The sequence below is a fragment of the Mustela putorius genome, unplaced genomic scaffold, assembly GCF_011764305.1.
Source record: "Mustela putorius furo isolate JIRA1106 unplaced genomic scaffold, ASM1176430v1.1 tig00000139_pilon_pilon_pilon, whole genome shotgun sequence".
Classification (NCBI taxonomy): Eukaryota; Metazoa; Chordata; class Mammalia; order Carnivora; family Mustelidae; genus Mustela; species Mustela putorius.
This window is the reverse complement of record NW_025421293.1, coordinates 9,840,246-9,851,920: the sequence shown is the minus strand read 5'-3', so window position 1 is coordinate 9,851,920 and position 11,675 is coordinate 9,840,246. Positions and strand designations below refer to the sequence as shown.

Here is an 11,675-nt window from a genome sequence, read left to right as displayed (position 1 = left end):
TAGGCCATGATCTCAGAGTCCTGAGTTGGGGCTCCGTGCCCAGCACAGGGTTCTGCTTCTTCCTCTGACCCTCCCCCCAACTAGTGCGCATGCACGAGCTCTCTCTCAAATAAAATCTCTAAAAAAAATTATTAAAAACGAACTAGATGCAGAAAAGAAAATAATAAGATTAGGGTTTTTTATGTATAACTTGATTGCATTGAATAATTTTATAGTAGTCACAGATAGTCTTGTGACTACTATATGTAGTAGTATTATGTCACAGAAGCCACTGCAAAGGCCACCCTGAAACTGATGTTCAGATTACAAGGTTATTGAGGGGAAATACAGCATTTTGAGTATTTCCCCTGGTGAAATTATTACAGTATTATAGTATTATGAGATAGCGAATGGGGGTGGTGGTAGGAGCAATGGTTTTCTTACACTGGGCCTTAAGAAAGTTGTCTCAGAGGAGGTGATATTTGAGCTCATCAAGGATGACAAGGAGTCAGCTCTGTGCCTCTGAGGAAAGAACATTCCAGAGGTCCTAGGTTGGCCTGAGGCACAGCAGGGCCACAGCAGCTAGAACCATGAAGAGTGAGGTTGGGAGGTACATAGGGCCAGGGAATGAGGATGAGCTGAAAAGTCTTTGGAGGGTTTTAAGCAGAGGAGTGGTGTGATCTAACTTATCTGATAGGGATAGAGTTGACACTGTCTCTGACAAGAAAGCAGACAAAAATCAAACAGCATTTTGGGTACTTTGTTAGGAGAAGCTAGGGCCATGGGAAGTGCAGGAATTTAGCCAACATTAGAGCTAGGCTTAACTGTAGGTCCTTAGCATGTGCAGTTCATCTGAAACTTACCAAAAGATTTGTCTACTTTCTGCTTTTTTCTCTACCCCCTTTCCAGGGAACAATATGAAACAACTGTGCACTGATTTCAGCTCTCAGATTACTAAACCTTCCCCAGTTTTGGAGCTATTACTTTGGGGGGGGGGTGCTAAGGAGCAGAGAGGATTCTGCTTGCAAGTACTTTTTCCATGGGCGGGGGAAGTTATTCTGACCCATTTTATTTCTCCCAGGGAAGAAACAAGTGACATGAAATATATTGATGTAAAATCCTGGCAGTTCAACAGAAGGTTGTTCTTGAGTAGCAACATTTTTAAACAAGTAAGGAGCATGCTTCTGAATAGGGCGCCTTTCTTCCGAGATACATTGCAGCTGTTGCAAGCTGCATTTATTGCAAAGTATGAAATGTATCTTTCTGTGAAGGGAACACCAAGACTTTGGTAACTTAGTGATGATGTGGGGGAGGGTAAGATATTGTTGGGAAAGGGTAGGTGGTGGAACCAGGTAATGGAGGTGATGGAGATAGGCCATCACTTTAATGCTCTGTCCATCTAACATGGTAACCATGGGGTACCAGGAGCCGCTCACTACTCAACCACTCTTCTAGATGGAGTCGTAGGTAAGGCTCAACAGTACTTTTTTCTTCTAAGGCGTCTTGGCCCTGCCCACGCCATCTCAAGTAGGCATCAGGGCCCACTCCCCTTTCTTCTCATCACTGGTCTGTCCTGGCCAGAGACATCTGACCGCCAGGTAGGAGCTGACAGAGATCGTTGGCGGTCCAGCCTCGGTGATGCAGCTGCAGAACAGATGATCAGGCCGACCACCTCGGAGCAGAACATCAGGGCTTTCCTTTGCATACAGGGACTCCTCTGTCTCCTGCCTGCTTGCCTCCTCCCCTTTTCGACTGGTTAAAAACGAGCCGAGGAAGGGAGGAGGGGGGAAACCCGCCCGGACTGCCACATTCAGTTCAGGGATGGACTCTGCCTGGGCCCGACCGCCGCCTGCTAAGGGAGCTCCTCGGGTGCCCGCCGCCCTGCCGCAGCCCCCGGCGTCCCTTCCCTACCCTTCCCAGACCTGGCTCCTACGCGCCTATTTAGGGCAGAAGGAGCCCCAAGACTGCCGGCACCTGCGGCCTCTCCAGCCATGCGGGCGACCCCGCCCCCCAGGCGGAGGTTTAAAGGGCCGAGCCGGTCCGACCCGGCGCAACGCCCCTCCCCGCTCCCGCCGCTCGCCCAGGCCGCACCCACTTGGGGGCGGCGCGCCCGGACCTATTTCTCCCGCGGCGGGCGCGGCCGCTTTAAGCGGGGGCGGGACTGCACGGCGGCGGCGGCTGCGGCGGCTGCGGCGGCGGCGAGGACTTCGCTGGGGGTCGCGGGCTGGGTCTGCAGGAGGCCCGCCGCCGAGCTTAGGGTAAGCGCGGGCCGGCGCGAGAGGGCGGCGGAACGGCCCCGGGAGGCGCGCGTGGAGGCCCGGGCCGGTGCGGCGGGTCCCCAGCGTGGGGAGGCCTCTGCGGCGCGGCGGCTCCGCGCAGCGACAGTGGTAGGCTCCTTGCGCCCGCTCCACCCGGCCATCCCCTCCCGGTACCCACCGGTGCCCAGCCCGGCAGGCCGAAGCCGGCGGCCGCCCTGTAGCCTCCCGCTGCTTGGGCGCGCTGAGGAGCTCCGGGAGGCGGAGGGCTCGCGGCGCGAGAATTGGCCCTCGGCGCTCGCCGTACCGCGGCCTGGAGGGCGGACGCTGGGTGTCCGGAGACGGCGACAAAAGGAGGGAAACGGCGAGCCGTTTGAGACCTGGGAGAGAGAGTGTGGGTTTGGGGCCCCGTACCCCCAGAAGCGTCCCCTGGCCAGCCTGGCACCCCCCGGCCTCCACGCAGGCCCCTGGCTGGTCCGGCCCGGCGCGGAGAGCGAAGGTAGCGGCCGAGACAGCGCCCCCTCTGGCCCGGCGGCGCTGCCTCAGGCTCGGCGCGGCGGGGCGGGGCGGGGCGGCGGCGCCGTTTGTCCGTCCGTGCGCGGCGCCGGCCTTTCCACCTAGGCCGGGACGAGGGGGCTCGACGGAGGCCAGGCCCTCGGCCCCCGGCGTCTTCGAGCCGCTCGCCCACGGACAGGCGCGATGGACCGTTTTCCCTTCTCAGGCCCACGCCCCCCCCCCCCCACGGCCCGGCAGGAACGCGGGGCCTGGCCTTTTGGGGCCCCGGGAAATGCAAGAGTGAACCGACTTCGGTGAAAGAGGGGGTTCAAGCTTTTAAGGAGTTTGGGCACGACCACAAGTTTCGTAGGCACGGAGAGGCCCTGACCCTGCTCTTGGGTCCCCAGGGATGGGGTGGGGGTGGGGGGGCATTCGTGTTTGGCCGAGGGCGTGCGTCCTCAAAGAGGAAGCAGTCGTCGGGTCATCCAGCGGGGCTGACAGGGTGCCTCTCCAGTCTCGGAGAGTTTTCCTGCTCTGAGTCGGAGGAGGGCGAGAGAGCAGCGGTTGGCGTCTTCTCTGCATGGGAGATGTGCTTTTGGTGTCTCGAAGAGAGTGGCCCGCAGAGGCTGCGTGGAGTCAGGGTGTCCCCGTCACTTGGGAACAGAAGTGTGAGCCGCTAAGGGAGGGTTTCCTGTAGGGAGGGCTTTTGAAAGGCCTGCAGAAAAGGAGGAGAAAATGAAGTCATGAAGCTGCCTTTTGATGCCAAGTGGAATTAAACGGTTATATATACAAGGAGGATGCGTAAAAGTATCTCAAGATACTTTTGTGAGCTCTTAAAGCAGAAACCAGGTCTCCCTCTATGCAGGTGTCAGCTGGGAGAGGTGGTTCTTCCAGTGTGGTCCTCAGCAACTTGAAGCATTCATTCATTCATTCATTCATTCAGGCAGCATTTCCTAAGTGCCTACGTTGTGCTAGCTGCAAGCAAAATCTACAGCTTCCCCGGCCCGGTCACTGAACCAGTCTCTGGGTAGTGCTTGGAGGTTCACCTTTGGCATCTGGTGATCTTAGTGCACACTGAAGTGTGAAAACCAGTCACCTGTAGAGGTTGCCCAATCCAGTCAGCTGCCCTTTTGTTGTTGTTGTTTTAAGATATTTATTTTTATTTTTGAAAGATTTTATTATTTGACAGTGAGAGATCACAAGTAGGCAGGGAGGCAGAGAGGCAGGCAGGGGGTGGGGGCGTGGGGAGCAGGATCCCTGCTGAGCAGAGAGCCCCATGCAGGGCTTGATCCCCAGACCCTGAGATCATGACCTGAGCCAAAGGCAGAGGCTTCACCCACTGAGCCACTCACGCACCCCAAGATTTTTATTTTTAAGCAATCTCTACACCCAATGTGGGGCTTGAGCTTACAACCCCAAGACCAAGAGTTGCATGTTCCACAGATTGAGCCTGTCAGGTACCCCTCAGCTACCCCTTTTTTTTGGGCCACGAGCTAAGAATTTTTACGTTTTTAAATGGTTGAGAAAAGTTGAAAAAAAAAAAGTAGTGTTTCATGGCATTTAAGAATTATATGACATTCAGTTGCTTCTCGGCCTTTTGGCTAAGATCAAGTGAAGAATTACATGACATTCAAATTTCGGTGTTCCTAAATACAGTTTTATGGATCATAGCCACGCTCTTCCATTTATGTGGTCCACGGCTGTTTTCTGGCTGTAACAGAGCTGAGTAGTTTTGATAGAGACCACAAAGTCTGAAATATTTACTGTCTGGCTTACAGAGAGGTTGCCCACCCCTGGCCTAGGGAAAGAAGGATAAACAGTTAAGGGAGGGAAAAGCCTCTGTTTATAAAAATCATGTTTGGAAATTAATAGGAAAAATGGATGCAAGTAAATTTTACTTTCAAAGAAGCAGAGGGAATAGTACTGTGGGTTAATTAAAAAGTAGTTAGCTTAATACAGCCATTTAGATATGATTTTCATAACAGTGGTGAGCCTGTGCCTTCAATAAGTTGGCTAACCATATGCTTCTTTTCATAGGCTGGGTGACCTCATGGGCCTGATACTTTTCTCTTGAGAAACAAACCAACTCAAAAGAAAAATGGCATTTGTTGCAACGCAGGGGGCCACGGTGGTTGACCAAACCACTCTGATGAAAAAATACCTTCAGTTTGTGGCAGCTCTCACAGATGTAAATACACGTGAGTTGATCCTTCTTGTCATTAAGAAATGCTTTATCGTGACTCATTCATCTCAATTCAGATGATGTACACATTGAGATGAACAGATATTCTTACCCTAAATTTCCCATTCTCTGCCTTTTGGAGAAGCAAAGTGATGTACATTACTACCTGGAGCCCCAAAGAGGCACGTGTGTGTGTGTGTGTGTGTGTGTGTGTATGCGTGTGTGTATCCTTGTCTGTGCATGCACACGTACGTCTGAGAGTGTGAATGTGTGTGACTGGTTGTAGGGAAACTAGTTATGTGCCTTCTGTTGGACTGTGACAGTGAAACTGATAAGATCTGATTGCTTCTCTTAAGTTGTTAAATCCATTAATTTTGTGAAGATCCTTAATGTAATTTCGATTACCTGACGACTTGTTTTATTATCATTCACAGCTGATGAAACAAAGTTAAAAATGATGCAAGAAGTGAGTGAAAATTTTGAGGTATGAGCTTAATGTATATATATTTTTAATTACGAGGTAAATATTTATGGGAAGTTGCCAGTCGCTTCTTTGTCAGTCTTACTAGTGAGTCAAAAATCATTCTGTTAATGTGATTTATGTTATTTCAGAACTGAAATTTGATGTGTGCATAGTGTTGTCCAGCTTCTTCACACCAGTGACTGTAAACTTCAAATGATGTTGAGGGATGTCGCTTTGGTTTTGGTGGTTAAACTTTTTTCCATCTTGAGAGGCATAAACTTTCAGGATGCCTTCAGACTTACATTGTAGATTTATTACTTGTAGGTGTGTTACTGTGGACTGAGAGCACTTGTGTGACCTTGACCAGTTCCTCTTTCCGAGCCTCATGTTCCACAATTTCCCAGCGGACCATGGGTCCTTGGGCTCTGTTCACTTTTCTTCAGTCTTCCCTTTGTTCTCTGGATCGGATGATTTCCATTATCTGCCCTCAGGTTTACTGTTTCTGTATCTTCTCCAGTTGGCTGAGAGGCTGTAAAGTTTCAATTTACTTTTTATATGTTTTTGTTTCAGTTCTGGTACTTTTAGTTTTAGAGTTTCCATTTGGTTCTTTCAGATTTCCCTTCTTCAAGAGATTATCATATGTACCAACATCATCTTGTTGTTGTTATTATTCTTGGACTGTTTTATAATGACTGCGTTAAAGTCTTTGATAAATCCAACATTTGGGCTAGATGAGGGTTAGTTTCTACTGACTATGGGTCACATTATCCTGTTTCTTGCATTGTCTAGTAGTTTTTGATAATATGGCAAATACTATATGTGAAGTATAGGGACTCTGGATTCTGTTACCTTCCTCTGAAGAGTACTGATATTTTGATTGTGATAGGCAGTTCAGTTTCTAGCTGATGTCCTCGGACACGTGTAGGCTTGACTTTATGCTGTGGCATAAGAGGATCTGTGGAAAGCTAAGGTGTTCACCAGATCTCTCTAACACTGCGGGATTCAGCCTCCAAACTCCAGCTCCGCATGGATACCATCAGAGGTTGATTTTAGGCTTGGCTTGTTTTAGAGGTCTAGAATAGGTCTTCTCGGGTGTGGTCTTCCTCAGCTAGATGTCTGGGGTGGTTTGTTTTTTTTTTTGTTTGTTTTTCATTTTTGTTTCTTTAAAAGATTTTATTTGATAGAGAGCTCAAGTAGGCAGAGCAGCAGGGGGAGGGAGAGGGAGAAGCCGACTCCCTGCCGAGCAGGGAGCCCAATACGGGGCTTCATCCTAGGACCCTGGGATCATGACCTGAGCCAAAGGCAGCCCCTTAACTGACTGAGCCACCCAGGTGCCCCTAGATGTCTGGGGTGTTAAGAGGTGTTAGGAACGTGTTTGCACTGTGTCCAGGCTGGAACCCCATCATCCTACAACATTGCTGGGCCTCTTATACCTCTTCAGATCTCTCAGTCCCAAAGCTGTCAACTGTCTGGTAAGGTTCAGGTGGTCTTACTTCATCTTAGTTACACGTGCAGTCCAGTCCTCATTCAAGGTCTCAGAGAAGACCATTGCCCATAGTTCTGTTTCTCTGGGGCTCTTTGCAGATTCCGGCCACCTGGGCTGCTTGGAACTCTAATTAGGTCCTCACTTTGGCAGGGCTCGCTGCTGAGCCCCAGTCAGGACGTCCGGAGGGACGCAGGCGGAGAGCCATGGTGGCCATATAAGCTCCCCTTCTGGAGACTGTGGTCTGGCCCTGCTTCTTGTTCAGCATCTGAAAACCATTCTCCGTTTTGTTTTTGGGGTTTTTTTTTTTGTCCAACTTTATGGTTAGTTCTGTGCTGTTAGTTTCATAGGAGAAAAAGTAACATTTCTTATTTTTGATGTGGGGATAATAAAACATTTCTCAGTTAATGTGATTAAGAATAGCAGATAAAATGGTTTTAGCTTTTGGCTTGGTCATTTGAATTACAAAGGATCAAATAAATGCTAGTGGGAATGAATCAGGGCCCTACTCTGTAGCACTGGATAACATTTCCGTTCCGTGGGAGGTTTTTTTGGTGGTTTTATTTTAAGTAGACAGTTTTTAAGGACTTGTTGCCTTGAACTGAGCTGGGGAAAAAAAATCCTGAGATATTTCAAGATTGAGCTAAAGAGCTTTCTCTTCTGCCCAAGCTGCTAACGCAAGCTGTTAAAAAACAACAACAACAAAAAAAACACACCAAAAAACAAAAAGCCAAAAAAAAAAAAAGAGCTGGGAGGGAGGACGTGATAGGCGTGCCTTCTGCATTTTTGGAAGAACTGCTAAGTGAGAACCATAGCCTCAGCGGCTTTGAGAGGATGAAGTCATGGGGAGCTGGTGAACCCACAGAAAGGAGCGCTTGTTTGAGGTCTCTGCGTGTGGGCCTGGGGCTGTCTGCTCTAAGTGTCCCGCCCCTTTCTCTCCTGTCTGGCAGTTAGCTAGTTAATTTCTGACTTTGGTCACAGACACATTGATTAAATTTACAGAACTAAAAGGCAGTGAAGCAGTCCGTGTACTTGGGCCTTTCGAAAATTGTGACTTTGGAAATCTGTTTGATAGAAACATTGGTCTTCCATGAAATTCAGATGACTAAGCCCTTGAAAGAATTAAATACTAGAATGACCCGCAGTAGGTAATTCTAAATTACCACCACTGCTGCCCCAGAATATTAGAATGAGGTGAGTGAAATTAACAAAAGAAAAATCCCAGTGCTTTCAGGAGTCTTAAATACATTTCACTAAGCACTTAGGAATAAATTTGTGGGCTAAGTAAAGGTTCTATGAGCCATCTTTCAGGACTGGAAATAAAGGAACCTTCAGGTTAGAATTCACATGAAAAGTTCATTTGGATCAAAAATCTGGGGGCTGAGTTGAAATCCTGGCAGAATAACCAGGCAGCTTGCTGAATGAATCTTTTTTTTATCAGAGGAACTTGAAACTGTTTTGGAACCTATGGAAGCAGCAGTTGGTATGGACTCAAGTGCTGATGAACTTGATTTTTTGGTGACTGTGATAACATTCCAGTGGGAATCTTCTTGTTCCTTAAGTCCTTGAATGTGGGTATTTTGTATTCCCAGCCTGTTTGGGGAGAGGCTGGGAGGTACCTGAGGGCTGTTCCCACCAGTGTTCGGTGTGAATGGAGCCCTGGGTTGGGCCTGGGAGCCTGGTGCTCAGGCCCAACTTCTAAGAATTCCACTACTTTCTTTCTTGGCTCCTGTGGCAACACTTTTTTTGATTTTCGTCTGTTCCTTCTCTTCCTTCATAGACTCCTCTTCCAAGATTACTTTATAATGGTAGAAAACCCCACATCTCTATCTGCAGCCCAGATCCATGTCTGGAGTTTCAGACACTTGTATTTAATTAACTGCCCAGCTGCCTCCCTCAGGGGCCTCTCAGGCTCGTGATGGTAAGAGCCGAACCCCCTTGCTCTCGGGCTCCCACCTCCTGCAGGGCTCAGCTAGTTTATGTGCCTTTTACGTCCATGCTTTCTCATAACTTTGTGCCTTTGCATAGGCTTTTCTTGGAACCTTCTCTGCCCTTGGTTCCATCCAGCACTTCGTGTTCCCTTAGTTGCCAGTATTTCCTCCATCATAATTCTGTATTGTTCTTTTTTTTATCTGTTTTCCCAGCACATGACTGCCTCCCCCATCTGGGAGGGCATGAATTGTATCAACTCTCTTTTCTTGGTCTCTCTCTCTCTCTTTTTTTAAAAAAATATTTATTTTTAGAGCGTGTGCACATGGGCTAGCAGGAGTTGGGGGAGGGACAAAAGGAAAGAAGAGATTCCTAAGCAGACTCCCCACTGAGCACAGAGCCTGATGTGGGGCTTGATCTCACGACCCCGAGATCTTGACCTGAACCGAAGCCAAGAGTTAGACCCTCAACCGACCGAGCCACCCGGGTGCCCTGTTTTCTTCGTCTTATCCCCACTGAGCACATGATAGAGCCTCAGTGACTGTTGAGTGAGCAAGTGAGGCCTTAAAAGGAGAAAGGATTTGACTGTTAAAGACACTCCATTTCCAACCACTTCTAAAGCCTGTGGACTGACACTCAGCAAGTTTTATGACCTCTCTGAGCCTCTTTATCCGTGATACGGAGATAATACTTCCCCTTGGGCTCCTGAGGACTGAGTGAGAAAGAGTAAGAACAGCCCAGCTCAGTATTTAGCACACGGGGGCTCTGGTAATAACGCCGGATGATATTAATGACCATTTACCGAAGAGCATTTACTGCGTCCTAAATTAACTCACATAATCTCTGTCATTCCATAAGGCGGGAAATGCTACAGTCAACAGATGGGGGCGTGGTCACTACCCCGGGTTCCCACTTCCTAAGCGCGATCCAGAAACTGCTTAGGACGCGTTTTACTGTGCCGTCTCCAGACTGGATGTTCATTTCCAATTCTCTTAAAGTCAGTGCCAGATTTATAACAGATGAGGTTAGATTACCATTTAATTAATATAGATCTGACCAATAAATTAGCTTTTCCGAGTAGGAAAAGATGCCAATTTGTTTAAGCTCTTCATTTTCCGCTTGAATATGCTAAGATCTAGAAGGCAAAAGATTTTTTGGAGGGCTCAAACTTAGGTTGTGGCAGAGCCAGTCTCTAGGACAGGTGCCAGATTCCACCTTTTCCCCAGCATTAGTATGTGTACTTTGAACAGCAAATTTTAACATTCACTTTCTATCTTAAATTGTATTGCAGACGCAGTGATCATTTTACTTAAAACTGTGTTATCACTGATGCGTCTAAAAGCATTAAAAATTGCTGTTGGCTTCGCTAACATGCTTTATGTTTTCTTGAGACTATATTGAATTTGAATACTTGAATTTGAAAGGAAGGTATGTCCACAAACTTAATGGGGTTTTCTTTGATTTTTGCAAAATTAGAATGTGACATCATCCCCTCAGTACTCCACGTTCCTGGAACATATCATCCCTCGATTTCTCACATTTCTTCAAGATGGGGAGGTTCAGTTTCTCCAGGAGAAACCAGCCCAGGTAATCTGTTCAGAAACGTCGGGGAGTGGGGGTATGTCATACTGTAAGATCACAGGCATTTATGAACTAAAACACCTGAGAAAATTTAGGGTTCCACTTTATTTTTTTATCTTTATAAGATTTTATTTATTACTTATTTGACAGACAGAGATCACAAGTAGGCAGAGAGGCAGGCAGAGAGAAAGGAAGGGAAGCAGGCTCCCCGCTGAGCAGAGAGCCGAATGGGTCGATCCCAGATCCCAGGATCCTGGGATCATGACCTGAGTGGAAGGCAAAGGCTTTAACCCACTGAGCCACCCAGGCGCCCCTAGGGTTCCACTTTAAAATAAGGTTTTTTCATATAAGGATAACTCTGTCCCCAACCATGCCTCATCAGTTAAGGTTTTAATTTAAGTCATTCACATTTGGCAGCTGATGATGTGTGTACATTGAGTTCAAATATCCACAAAAAGAAGGAATGATCTTTTAGTGACCCTCTCCATACCTAGTGCCTGCATCTGCTCTTCAAGTTACAGTTCTCCTGACTTCTGACCAGTTTTTTTTTTTAAAGAGTTTATTTATTTATTTGACAGAGATCATAAGTACGCAGAGAGGCAGGCAGAGAGAGGGGGAAGCAGGCTCCCTGATGAGCAGAGAGCCCGATGTGGGGCTCGATCCCAGGACCCAGATCATGACCTGAGCTGAAGGCAGAGGCTTTAACCCACTGAGCCACCCAGGCACCCCTGACCAGTTTTTGTCTGTATCCCCGCCCACTCTTTGCACCCCCTTCCCCACCTTATTTGAGGTCTCATAGCAATTTTTTCTATGAACATATATAACATAAAAATATATATTATATGTAAATATAAATAAGTCTTTAAAAATTGCCATAATGCCAGTGAAAGTTATTGCCAAATAAAGATTCCCACATTTTTATGTCGTACCAGTGGAAGGCCCACACCTTTGACCTGCCTTTCAGTTGTCGGCTCCATCGCCCAAATCCTGAAAGCTTAGTCGGGTTGTGTAATCAATCAGTCATCGAGCCCAAGGGGGATCCAGAGATAGGACTGTAGGAAGCAAACCCTGTTGGTTGGAGACCCCAAACCAAGTTCCGTTTGTGCCAGGCTCTTTCGCATGAAACCCCCCAGACGTTCACACGCTGGGGTCCTTCCTAACCAGGGAATAATGGTTAGTTGTGGAAGAGGGAAAGTTGGTCTTGGTTCATTTGGTGCACAGCTGTAGAAATCTTGAAAAACAGTGGTTTGTGGTACATACCAGGGATAACATTTTAGTAATTCACAGCATTATTTTTGAAGTGGGGTC

The 11,675-nt window shown here is 47.7% G+C and overlaps 1 protein-coding gene across 12 annotated transcripts in view; it reads left to right on the top strand.

Annotated features, from left to right (window-relative positions):
* The first annotated feature begins 2,115 nt into the window (after positions 1-2,115).
* LOC101670429 (transformation/transcription domain associated protein) overlaps positions 2,116-11,675 on the top strand; it is a 113,456-nt gene continuing 103,896 nt past the window's right edge. For 11 of the 12 annotated variants that reach the window (XM_045075105.1, XM_045075098.1, XM_045075099.1 and 8 more), the window contains exons 1-4: positions 2,116-2,237; positions 4,767-4,927; positions 5,346-5,395; positions 10,263-10,373. In XM_045075105.1, the coding sequence (XP_044931040.1) occupies positions 4,828-4,927; positions 5,346-5,395; positions 10,263-10,373 (261 nt within the window). In that variant the 5' untranslated portion in view covers positions 2,116-2,237; positions 4,767-4,827. Of the gene's footprint in view, positions 2,238-2,549; positions 2,629-4,766; positions 4,928-5,345; positions 5,396-10,262; positions 10,374-11,675 lie in introns of those variants that run through there. The other variant, XM_045075097.1, reaches the window with a different exon arrangement.